The sequence below is a fragment of the Sardina pilchardus genome, chromosome 9 (genome assembly GCF_963854185.1).
Source record: "Sardina pilchardus chromosome 9, fSarPil1.1, whole genome shotgun sequence".
Lineage (NCBI taxonomy): Eukaryota > Metazoa > Chordata > Actinopteri > Clupeiformes > Clupeidae > Sardina > Sardina pilchardus.
Genome location: NC_085002.1, coordinates 27,648,120 through 27,661,273, shown reverse-complemented (window position 1 = coordinate 27,661,273; position 13,154 = coordinate 27,648,120). Strand labels below are relative to the sequence as shown.

At 44.6% G+C, this 13,154-nt stretch overlaps 1 protein-coding gene across 3 annotated transcripts in view; it reads left to right on the top strand.

The window, feature by feature from the left end:
* LOC134091841 (synaptotagmin-2) overlaps window positions 1–11,985 on the top strand; it is a 57,113-nt gene extending 45,128 nt beyond the window's left edge. For 2 of the 3 annotated variants that reach the window (XM_062544526.1, XM_062544527.1), the window contains exons 2-9: window positions 244–516; window positions 1,230–1,387; window positions 4,071–4,202; window positions 6,467–6,634; window positions 9,443–9,610; window positions 10,160–10,277; window positions 10,662–10,795; window positions 11,602–11,985. In XM_062544526.1, the coding sequence (XP_062400510.1) occupies window positions 306–516; window positions 1,230–1,387; window positions 4,071–4,202; window positions 6,467–6,634; window positions 9,443–9,610; window positions 10,160–10,277; window positions 10,662–10,795; window positions 11,602–11,817 (1,305 nt within the window). In that variant the 5' untranslated portion in view covers window positions 244–305 and the 3' untranslated portion in view covers window positions 11,818–11,985. The remainder of the gene's footprint in view (window positions 1–243; window positions 517–1,229; window positions 1,388–4,070; window positions 4,203–6,466; window positions 6,635–9,442; window positions 9,611–10,159; window positions 10,278–10,661; window positions 10,796–11,601) is intronic. The other variant, XM_062544528.1, reaches the window with a different exon arrangement.
* Window positions 11,986–13,154: the final 1,169 nt, after the last annotated feature.

Genomic DNA, 13,154 nt, shown 5'->3' with positions numbered 1-13,154 from the left:
TATTGTATATGATATAATAGAACTTCCTGAAGCGTGTAAGTGTACTTACCCAGACTTATGTGTTCTTTTTCATTGTGTGTGTGTGTGTGTGTGTGTGTGTGTGTGTGTGTGTGTGTGTGTGTGTGTGTGTGTCTGTGTCTGTGTCTACGTGTGTGTGTGTGTGTGTGTGTGTGTGTGTGTGTGTGTCTGTGTGTGTCTGTGTCTGTGTGTGTATGTGTGTGTCTGTGTGCGTGTCCTCTGCAGGCCCGGAGCGAGGAGCGAGTGTGTGAGTAGTGTGTGTGTGTAGCCTGCTCAGCACCACCACCATGACTCTGAATATGAAACTGCTGAAGCCCCAGGCCATGGTTGCCCCCGAGTCCACGGGCGGCAACACCACCAGCATCATGACGGCGTCCCCGGCCCCCGTCATCTCCACCTCCGCCGGCAACTCCAGCGAGTCCGAGGGCACCGTCAACAAGAACGACGTCTTCGAGGAGATCAAGAGCAAGTTCCTCAACGAGATCGACAAAATCCCACGTGAGTCAAGTCCCTCTGATCCCCTGACCGCTCTCAGTTGACCTCTATGTCTGTCTCTGTCTCTCTCTTATTCTCTTTCATCCTCTCTCTCTGTCTTTCTCTCTTTCTCACTCTCTCTTGTCCTCTCTTTCTGTCTCTCTCATCCTTTCCCTTGTCCTCTCTCTCTCTCTCTGTCTGTCTCTCTCTCTCACACACACTCTCTCTCTCCCTCTCTCTCTCTTTCTTTCTCGTCTTCTCTTTCTCTCTCTCTCTGATGCACCAGGTATCCAGTGGTGAGGTTATACTGTAATGGTTTGAAATCTCTCAGCTGTAGGTTTCCAACCAACAGTATTTGCACCTGGTCATAAAAACACGTTTAGATTTGCATGTGTCCATATAGCCATGGTAAGGCAGGTGAAGTGTTTATGGGATGCGTTTCTATGTGTGCGCACTTGTGAACTGCTCTGATCTGTTAGAAATGACCTCATGTTTTGGCCCCAGCTGTGACACAAATGGCTGGGGCACCTGCACCGCACCCCGGGTTCGATTCCCGCCCCATGGTCCTTTCCGGATCCCATCCCCGCTCTCTCTCCCATTCGCTTCCACTGTCACTATCAATAAAGACAATAAAAACAAAAAAAATACCTTATGTCTGCCATACTGAAGTTATGTGACCTTGATCTTCTGACCTCGAACATGACCCTCCTGACCTTGTTGACCCTTGACCCCTGCAGTGCCACCCTGGGCGATCATCGCCATCGCCGTGGTAGCGGGCCTGCTAGTCCTCACCTGCTGCTTCTGCATCATCAAGAAGTGCTGCTGCAAGAAGAAGAAGAACAAGAAGGGCAAGAAGGGCAAGGACGGCTTCAACATGAAGAACATGCAGGGAGATGTACGTCACCGCGGAGACGCCACGGCAACGTGGACCGCTGTCATGGCGACAACCATGTCTAGTGCTCAGCGCTCCACTCCCCGACACTCCTGATTGCATTCACACATCGAGACGTTCCCAAAACTCGAGCTTAACTTGAGACGTTAATGCAAGACGACATACACATTTATGATTTATATTGTAGGCCTATGTACCGTCGTAAGTCACACCTTTTAGCTTTTAAAGCTGAATGTGGTCAGAACAGGCCAGTAACCCATGCTCCTGTTTCTTCAGGCATGGGAATACTATCACTCTGCAGATGTAAGGAGACAGAGTACACACTACAGCGTCAAAACAAACACAAACAACCAAACAAAAACTATCTCACATGATTCTTTTAGTCTCTACAGCACTGTCTGGAGGAGGCAAAGTCGTCCATCTTCTTCTTGTCATTTCACCAGTTTTCTTTCCTGTGTTTGTGATACACCGTGCATTATGTAATTCATCGTTGCTTCGATGACAAATGACACACTCTTTTAGAGCCTAGTCAGGGCGCCAGAGAGGATTTTGAAAAGCACAGCAGCCATCTCCAAAGCTGTCAGATCTCCAGGCAAAGCTGTGCTGAGTGACAGACAACCCTGTAGAGTGTAGCCTACTCATGTCTTTTTCTCAGAACTCTTGTGACGTTATAACTGCCGGAGTGTGTCATTTCTCAGGTGTGTTGTTGGAGCTTTAGTTATTGTTGTTGTTGTTGGGCGTGTGTGTGTGTGTGTGTGTGTGTGTGTGTGTGTACTGTGTGCAGTAGTAGTGTGTTTTTTGAGTTCACCCTCTCCCTCTCTCTGCTCTCCTCTTCTTCTTCCTCCTCCTCCTCGCTTTGTATCGTGTGTGCTGTGTGCTGTGCGCGCCGTCTCTCTCCACCTATGGGGGCGCCGGCTGACGGTAGGTGTACAGTTAAGCGGTGATGCTCTCTGGTTGCCGGGTGCAAGTACAGGTGGCGCCTGTGGTGGAGTGGGGGGGTGGGGCTTGGACACCAAAACACATTGTAACTTCCTGGTTTGAGCTAATCAGCTGCTTGATGATGATGATGATGATGACTTTAAAACGAAGGACAGTTGCAATGTGGTTTATGCCCTCCCTCCCAGCCATGTTAGCATCTCTAATGATACTTGAATAACACCAACCCATTAACACTGTTGATGAGATATGAATGCTATATGAACCTTGACTCACTGTAATATTTAACAAAATACATATGTTGGATGAAGCCAGAGGCAACCTACAAGAAACACTATGGCTGCATGCATTAAAGAGCACAGTTAGCGGACAATATGCTAGCTAATGCTAACTTATGCTAACACTACAGTTATGCTATATTTATCATAGCAACTTAGCAATAGCAAATTGCTATTACCGGTAGCTTGCTTTGTTTCCCACGAAAACTGAAAGTAGTTTTAAAGACTACCGCTGTGCTCTTTAATATGCTGCAAGGGAGTTGATGATGTATTGACTTGAAAGTAGCAACACTTGGTGACACATTATTTTGTTCATTCGATGTGTATGACTCTGTTGAGGAAAGATCATTTGTGAACAAAATTTCCATCAATCTGAGAATGGGCTACTGTAGCTAATGAATATGGCCATCTCTTTTTCTGACTCTCTCTCTCTGACACCCTCGGTGAAAGACCAGAAAGTCCAAAAGTTTTGTTTGGCGTCTCTGCTAAGAAATACCAATTATTGTTTGCTAAAATGAGAGAGAAAAAAACACACATTTATCTCATGTTTTTGAAGTGGTTCCTGTGCTTAGGCTACATTTTGAGAGGAGTGTGCGGTTGAGCAGGGAGGATCTGACAGCAAAGACAGAAGCTCTTTAAAGCCCTTCTGCAGGCTCTGTCTCCATGGGGAATGGAGAGCACAAGGAGGAAATATATTCAGGATCTTTGAAGAGCTTTCCACTTAGACTGGCGATTTTGGATGCAGTTCAAAAAACACACAAAACTGCGACTCAGCAAGTCTTGCGTCCAGAAATAGAACAAAGAAATTAAATTTTCAAAAAATCAACTCAGTTCTTTTTTTATCACTTGGACACAGTCAGCGTGTCTCTGACGGATGGCTGATGCTTGTGCGTATTTCTCAAAAGCATTTAGCTAAAGGGAGAGGCACGATTCTACATACAGGCAGTGGAAAGCAATTAGTTGACAGTAACATTCACACCATAACAAGCAGGAGTGAAGCAGACGCGCAAGAAAACCCAAAAAATCATTGTGAACTCAGGTAGATATGAACGCAGGTAACTGACCACCAAAAAACAGGTTACGTTAAGCACAGGTAACTGCCTTCCTCTGAGGACAGGTAGTGCACCTGACGATCCCTGACCAATTTGACTGAAGCGAAGCATCCTTGCATGTGTGCTGTCAAGAGAGTGTGTGTGTGTGTGTCACCAAGGCCTGGTTGTGAACTCAAGTCACTTGCCTGCGTCCTCCCATGAGTGACTGACAGCATCCATCAGTGTGGCCACGGAGCCGCAAGGCCAAACACGCAACCCTGCGGGGCCCCCGGGGGCCCCTTACAACACTCCGGCCCTGTGTGTGTGGGGGGGGGGGGGGGAAGCCCCGAGTCTGTGGCATGCTGAAGCAGGGACTAGTGAGTGTTAGCCACGCTGCGTCTCTCAAGGGTTTAACCAGCCGTATGATCCCCCGCCGTACAGAAACATCAGGATGACGACGACGACGAAGGCGAGACGGGCCTGACCGAGGAAGAGAAGGAGGAAGAGGAGAAAGAGGTCGAGATGCTCGGAAAACTGCAGTACTCGCTGGCCTACGACTTCACGGACAATAAGGTCGGTCAGTCATCCAGGGTTTGTCTGTGTGTGTGTCTGTGTGTGTGTGTGTGTGTGTGTGTGTGAGACACAGAGATAAACGTCACTCATCAGATCTCACCTAACTGGAAATTACCTCACTAATGCTGAGTCATGATTCTGAATTATAGCTGAGTCACATGAAGGTGAAGGTGGTACTGTAGCTGTCAGCATTGAGCAGCATTGGTAATATGGGAGATTTCCCGGATATCTCACACAAAATAAGGGACAATGTCATTATTCATCTTTCTGTGTCCCTCTGCTAACAGCAAGAATTCAGACTACAAATCTCCGGCACTGACTAAATTAAGTGGTGAGATATAGGTCTACTTTGCTATCTATTTGTCTATTTTATATCACTTTAATGTCACCTTTAAGCAGGCAAAACAACGCTTTGGGAACATCTGTTTCGCTGGAAGGGGGGGGAGGGTAGCAATAGAACAACAGAGGCTGACAGGTGCAGCAGTAATGAGAGCATTATGGGATATTTTACGGGAAAATATTAAAATGGGAAGACAGTGGGGAAAAGTTAAAATACGTGAGAAACCCAGAAAAGATGTGAGGGTTGACAGGTATAGGTGATGCACTGATGTTTGAACACAGCATAATTGATGTGTGTTATGTCACGTAGTCTTTTAGCTGCATTGCTATTCATAATATTTGTGCGTGTGTGTGTGTGTGTGTGTGTGTGTGTGTGTGTGTCATTACTGTATATTGCTCAATATGTGGGCTGTGATGGCCGCTCAGGCGTGGGTCCTGTATAGTAATGGCATTTGTGACGAGCGCTGGGGAGCCGTGATAACGCTGTGTCACTGTTGGAGGGGCCCCTGAGGACTTGCTGAGTCAGCGCTGGGTACCAGGGGACTTACATAAGCTCTGATGATAAAAAACGCAATGTCATTATCCTGCTTTGATTTCTCCATGGCATGCAGACCACTTTAAGGCACTCCAGTTTAATATTCTCACTTTTATTGTCCTGATGTACACTGTGCTGTCCTCAGGCCGGCCTAGCAACTCTACCACACACAAAGCAGCATTTACAGTACATCAAAAAGCAAGCCAGCTCATTCATCAATTATGGATCAATTTAATGAATGCACAATTAAGCCTCTGTTATTGCTGTTTGTATGCAGCTGGTAGTACTAGCATAGTGGATGAAATCAAGCCTGTGTGACCAAACCTGGAGCATTTTCCTGCCGCGCTTTAAGCACTCGTGTTAATGCATGTGAAACGTCCCTTTTAAATGAATGAACAGAAACATAACCTTGACTACAGTTCGAGCAGAAGAAATGTGAGAAGCTAGTTTCCTCAGCCAAAGCTGCCTTGACCAGAACAGCAGACGTGTTAGAGGCTAGTCAGTGGTGGAGCGATGCATTACAGCTCAGGGGCAGCCGTGGGGTACTGGTTAGGGCTTCGGGCTTGTAACCGGAGGGTTGCCGGTTCGGTCCCCGACCAGTCCACCACGTCTGAAGTGCCCTTGAGCAAGGCACCTAACCCCTCACTGCTCCCCGAGCGCCGCTGATTGGCCAGGCTGCTCACTGCTCTGGGTTGTGTGATTGTGTTCACTAATTCGGTTAAATTGGGTTAAATGCAGAGAACTGAATTTCCCTCACGGGATCAAAAAAGTATATATTCTATTCTATTCTATTCAGCTCGATACGGAAGAAGAAACGCGAGTCGATAGATGTACAGTATGGAAGGGGATGTACAGTACTGTAAATAGATCTCCCACACAGGTGATGGAAGTCTAAGCACCTCCAGAAGACTCAATAGTCAATATCATCATTTAATCAGCAGCTATCAATAGCTTTCAGATTCCATTTTAGAGTGCAGTGGACTCTGATAGAACAATTGAAAGGCATTATGTATATAAAAGCTCACCTGGTGTAGGCTAATGTATTTTGTAGAACATTTTAGCCAATGTCCTCCTTACAGTAAATGTTATGGCACTGATCTTTAGCCTAAAAACGAAGAACAAGGGTCATCAGCTGTTCACCAAAGGTTGAACTGTCACTCAGAGACTGTAAAGTTCTTCTGAGGAACTTAGGTGTCCTCAACTGTAAACTCTGTACAACTGCTCTGAACAGAGTCATGCGTAGCAGCCTCTCTCTCCTTGGCTTGCCTTACCTTGAGCTGTCCCATAAATACAGCACAGTGCTTTCACCAGTTTATAAAGAATGACTGAACATAAAAAATACTGAAAGATTGGAATGTTCTGTAATGTTCCATGCTTTTGTGTCGTTCAGTTGAGCGTGGGCATCCTTCAGTGTGCCGACCTGGTTTCCATGGATTCAGGTGGCACCTCCGACCCCTACGTAAAGGTCTTCATTCTTCCTGACAAGAAGAAGAAATTTGACACAAAGGTGCAGAAGAAGAACCTGAATCCAGTGTTCAACGAGACCTTCGTCTTCAAGGTGAGTACAGTGTCAACAGTTTGAAAGGGCTGTTTTTTTTTTTTTTTTTTTTTTTTGCAAGGCCCTGGGTTCTCAGTAAAAGAATTGGAGATTGAAGATGGCTTGATTTGTTCTTTTCAGTTTGTACTCGCAATTTAGTGTATATCCAACATACAGTATGTTGCTGTACCTGTTCCAGCTGGTGTATTGTGTGGTTTTTATGGCCATGATTACGGTATGCCACAGATACTTTTATCAAATGTGACAACAACAACAACAACAACATTCAAATGTCATCTTGTCAGTATGAAATATACAGCAGCTTTAATCATGTGAGGTAGCCTGACGTAGCCATACTCAGTTCGGGCTGGCTTACAGGTGCACATTCGTATTTTGACCTCATGACATGAATGCAAATTTTTGCCTTGAGAATTAAACTGTTTAAAAGGCAATAAAGAAAAAGAAAACCAAGTAAACATAAGAATAAAAAGGGAGTAAAATATGCTGTTTTTTAAAAAATGTAATAAAAGCCTGTCAAATGTAAGGTACAGTAAACATAAGAACACGGAGTAAAAATAAGAATAATAGGGTGTAAAATATACTAAAGGTATAAAAATGGAAATAAAATAAGCCAAAGTAAGGATCAAAAAGCAGGTAAAGTAGAAATACAATAAGAGTAAGTGTAAGGGTTGTCTGAGAATCATCTTCCCTTATTCCCCTCGACCTCCACCGCCATTGCTTACAGTGTGATGTCCATTCCTGAGGTCCAAGTAAGAGAACAATGGGAGATTCTCCAGGGCTCTGGCGTGTGAAGGAGCCAGTGGAGCTCCAGTCCAGCCCAGCTCCTAATGAGCCCTGGAGGGACTTTAAAAGCCTCCACTGGTCAGATCTCTGGCCCCTATACTGTGTGTGTGCCAGACGGTGTGTGTGTATGAACATGTGTGTGTGTGTGACTGTGAAGCTATAAGTGTAAGTGTGCCTGTGTGTGTGTGTACAGTATGTGTACGTGTGTGTGTGTGTGTGAGAGAGAGACAGAGTGTATGTGTGTGTGTGTGTGTGTGTGTGTGAGTGAGAGAGAGAGAGAGAGAGTGTGTGTGTGTGTGTGTGTGTGTGTGTGTGTGAGTGTGCATGTGCGTGTGTGTGAGAGAGAGAGCGAAAGACAGAGAGTGAGAGAGAGTGTGTGTTCACACAGTTGTGCAGTGCTACACTGGTATCAGAGCCATTTCCCTCCTCCACCACACCCTGTGCAGCAGAACATTCTCTCACCGAATACGTTCTACTGTTAAATAGAACTAGAACATTCTCTCACAGAATACAATCTACCATAAAATAGAACCAGTCACAAGTATTACCAGTGAAAATAGGCATGTTTACGTGGACAGTTTTTTGTCATTCCAATTGAACTATGCCGATTGAAAAAAATTGTGCTGTCTGTTTACATGGGGAACGATCAGGTGCTCTCAATTGCTTCAGAATATTTGATTGGAATAGCCGTTGTTGCCTACTTTTCGTTGAGAAGATACAGCAGGCAATCCGATTGACTGTACAGGGTGTTAATTTTGAATAGAATAGAATAGAATAGAATAGAATAGAAGTGTTCATTCATAATTCATTCTGAATCAAATTTTTATCAGATCAGGAATTTTCTCTCCGATAGAGATGCTTACAGTATATGACATTTTTTTATTCCGATTGAGCTGTTATTCCATGTCTAATCGGAAAAGAAGTGTCCATGTATGGCTAATGTAACACTCTAAAATAGACCATGAAGTAAGACAAAGGAATGAAAATATTGCACTTTAATACATAACCTGAAGCCAATCAAATTCTACCTTGTGAGTTGTTAGGAAGCGTTATGGAAACACAGTCTAGCAGAGTGGAAGTGTGAGAGGCTCCCTTCAAACACTAATGATGTGTAAGGACCCTGTAGCTCAGTAATTATGTCTTTGATGTCGCTTGACTAATACTGTGTGTGTGTGTGTGTGTGTGTGTGTGTGTGTGTGTGTGTGTGTGTGTGTGTGTGTGTGTGTGTGTGTGTGTGTGTGTGTGTGTGTGTGTGTGTCACACTGTTTTCTAGCATAAGCACTGTCCTTTACCTCTAATATGCACTAAAGTGAAGATCATCAATACCCAAACAATAAATACTAATCATACTAAACAGTGTTTATGCCGACAGACCTTAGCTACAAAACTGAACAACAATTTTTTTTATTACACAAATATGTCGATATTAGGATGAGCTAAATCAGCAGGTGATTCTCCTTCTTCCGTCAACAAATGCAAGGAGATTAAGTGCAGTCCTTGTCAAGTACCAGACATCATTAGGGTAGTATATTCTTAAAGAAGTACATAACAAATGAATGCTTACTACTGCATACATAAAATGCTCAAAACACAAATGAGACACACTCATACAGACATATATCTACATTTAAATGCACATAGCCCTACTGACAAATAGAGTGATGGGAACTGTGCATCGGTAGCTCTGTTTGCTGCACTTACGGCTCATAACAACTATTTTGTACAGTAATTTCCCGCATATAAGCCGCTTTGTGTATAAGCCGCAGGACAGTGTTTTATGCAAATTAAAAGAAACAAAACCATATTAACACCATATTACCTGCCCCCCTGTATTAACCTCATAGCTGAAGAAATTCTGCAAAATCAATGTATAAGCCGCGGCTAATAGTTGGGAAATGACGAGTAGTCTGTTCGTTCTGGTTTTCATGGACCTGTATCTCCTGCCTGACGGAGTGTGATAATTAGGTCACATGGTCACCGTCTCGTCAATGTTCTCACACCGCTTTGTGCCCTGTTGACCTCCAGATGCCCTACGAGGAGCTTGGCGGGAAGACGCTAGTCATGTCCGTGTACGACTACGACCGCTTCTCCAAGCACGACATCATCGGGGAGGTGAAGATCGACTTCAAATCCATTGACCTCGGAAAACCCATTGAGGAGTGGAAGGAGTTGGACAGCGTGGAGAAAGAGGAGGTTGGTCAAGGCCCCCACCACCACTAGTACTTATGGAATATACAGTATCTAGATATACAGTATACTAAACTTGCATTAGTGCCTATCCCTGAGCATATGCAGCAGTAGGAGTTACATGTTAAAGTTTGGACAGCTCTAGGCAAATTCTATCATTAAAGTGTTTTTATTCTGCTGAAAAGGAGTAACTAAAGCCTTTAGCAGACAGATTTAATTAATAATGACAATGTTTTTTTTATTCAATGACTTTGTGGAATGTACCCAGGGGTGAAAATAAAAAACAAACAAACAATGAAAACAAAATAAACAAAAGCACACAAACTGTAACTGTGGAACGGGTCCATGGATGCCTAGACTTCAGCATACAGATGCTCAGTCCACAGTGTAGAGGTTTGTTGTGGTCTGGATTAGCAGATGCACTGTCCACAGTATAGTGTAGAGGTTTATTGTTAGTCTGGATTATCAGATGCACTATCTATAGTGTAGAGGTTCATTGTAGTCTGGATTAGCTCCATCTTCACTGCACTGCTGTGTCTTTCTCCACCTCCTCAGCCGGAGAAGCTGGGAGACATCTGCATCTCCCTGCGCTACGTGCCCACAGCCGGCAAACTCACCGTCAACGTCCTGGAGGCCAAGAACCTCAAGAAGATGGACGTCGGTGGACTTTCCGGTGAGGAGATCAACTGATTCTTTTTTCTACTCTCTCACAGCATTTTGCCTCTGTCGGTCAATTCTCACCTGTTTGGTTTTTGGCCCTTTTGACTTTGACCTTTGTCCACTTGTACATATCTCCAGTCCTGAGAAGTTTACATGTTCCCTGATGAGCAGGATAATGTTAAAGGATGACCTCTTTACGGGAGAGCTATTTTAACACGTCACGGGGGTGAAAGGGACAGAGTTAGAAGGAGCGGACATTTATTCAAAGCACCTTAAGCCAGTACTCATTATGGAGACATGTTTGATACTACTGTACTCACTAAATGGCATTCTGAGAAGATCAGTGAGTTTTTGGAGTTATCCTGATGTTTGTTGTACTGCACACACACACACACAGATCCTTATGTGAAGATCCAGCTGCTTCAGAACGGCAAGAAGATCAAGAAGAAGAAGACCACGGTGAAGAAGAACACCCTGAACCCCTACTACAACGAGTCCTTCAGCTTTGAGATCCCTCTGGAACAGATGCAGGTAAGGACCAGTCCACACACCTACAGGACAAGTACACACATATACATGTATACACACACACACACCTACAGTACACACACACACTTACACTATGTGTGGTGTCAAGCACAAGGACAATTTTACAAAAAGACTGAAACACTGTCATTCTCACTGTTGGCAGTGGCAAGTAATAGTAACAGCACATACATTTAAGTGTTGCCAAGAATGATGACTCTAATGGGGGTTTTCCATTGCATGCATGGTCTCATCTCAACTCTACTCTACTCGATTTTGGTACCAAGTGTTTGTATTCCACTGCAACAAAGTACCCTCATAAGCTAGCCGATTGCCATGGCAACACTGAAGATAACAACTATAACGTTGTTATCTATAACTATAACGTCACCTTTTGGTATTGCCTCAGCTTGCTTGGAACTTCAACGAAAGTGATACCAAAAATAGTACCAGGTACCAGGTGCCAGTTTTTGCTAATGGAAAACCAAAACAAGTGTGTAGAGTTGAGCTGAGCTGATACCATGCCGTGGAAAAGCCCCATAAGAGTCAAATTATTGCAGACCACTTTATTTTGAAGTTAGATTTTCAACCAACAATGGCTGCGTTTCCCAGATTCGTTAAGGAGCTCTTATGTGCTAAGAACTTCTTAGGAGTGTTCTTAGAACGTTCTTAGAGCGCTCCTAAGAAGTTCTTAGCACCTAAGAGCTTCTTAACGAATCTGGGAAACCTGGCCAAGTAAGAAACGAGAATGTAGAGATTGTGACTGATGCCCTCCCACTTGCGTCTACATTTGCATACTTCGTTCTCTGTAGAAAATCCTGGTAGTGGTCACCGTCTTTGACTACGACAAGATCGGCTCCAACGACGCCATCGGGAAGCTGTTCATCGGTAGCAAGGCGCAGGGCACCGAGATGAAGCACTGGGCTGACATGCTGGCCAACCCCCGCCGACCCATCGCCCAGTGGCATCCGCTCCGTCCAGAGGAGGATGTGGACGGAGCCCTGGCCTCTCTCTTTGCCAAGAAGTAATGCCATGGAGACCAGCTGACACCATGGAAACCAACCAACTAACCAACCAACCAACCAACCAACCAACCAACCAACCAACCCACAAACCGACTAACCAACCCTCCCCCCTCCTCCTCCTTCTAATCTTCGTCCTCTTCCTCATCGTACTCCTCAGTCCACTGCATGAGTGTCATGACCCACTGTACACCCCCCCCCCCCCCCCCACGCCTCTCAGCAATCCTCTGTATCCAGTACTCACAGTATGAACACCATGGGGGGGTGGGGGGGGGGGGGGGGGGTGGGTCAAAGGTAAACTCCACTGATGAGTTTTAACTCCAAATATCCACTCTCACTGTCTTTATCACCAGATAGTGCACACTTAGGGGCCGAGTGTGTGTTAGTGCATAGTGAAGGCCAAGTGTGTGTTAGTGCACAGTGAGGGCAGAGGGTGCGTGTGTGTGTGCGCGTGTAATATTGATGAGAGCTGGATGGATCGAAGTGTGTGACTTGTTTATAACTCAGCGCTGACTTGTTGAAATGTGTTTGCTAAAGACAAGCTTTCCGAAAGTCTAAATTTCATGGATGCCATTACGTTTTTCCACCTTGCAAGTGAGTTTTCCCAAAAAGTGTTATTTTCACAGACAGCACTCAGGCATTGTAAAGTGCTGAGAGAGTAAAGTGCCATTCATATCGACAAAATTCATCAGCAACTACTAGTCAACAACATACTTGCCATTATTTAGTTTGTTCTCTGGTTGAAGAACTAGTTGTACTCCAGGTGTTTTTATGATGTGCTTTGGGGCTGGGTAGATATAGTTTATGGCCTGTCGGTATTTTGAATGAAGATTATGTGTGCCTAACTGTTACCATTGACACAGGTTTTCTTGACTACAGCAGCCAATGTTAACCCGAGAATTGTAATAAATGCAATTGTTGCAATTCAAAACAATTCAGAAGTCAGCCAATAATCCAACTATGGAGAGAACAGAAGAGTATTCTTTAAAGCGATGACAGACATACCTTAAATATAATATTGCCATGAAAGAAATGACAATTATTTCAACATGTACTCTCATGCGCTTTTCCAGTAGAAAGAGTCAGATAATGTCACGTAGGCATAGGCAACTACACCATGCGTAATGTTAGACATTTGGCTATGGATAATCTGAGCCGAGTAAAACAATTCAACCATAGCCCACCCAATTCAATGTCCTTCCAATGTGACGATGGAACACGTGCAGGAATGTCCAGGGAGACGCATGTGAGAGTGGGGTGCTTTTATCTGGGGTCACAGAGGGGGCATCGTCATGTACCTCGTGGGTCAGAGGTCACTGCTTTAACATACACAGCTACCAGAC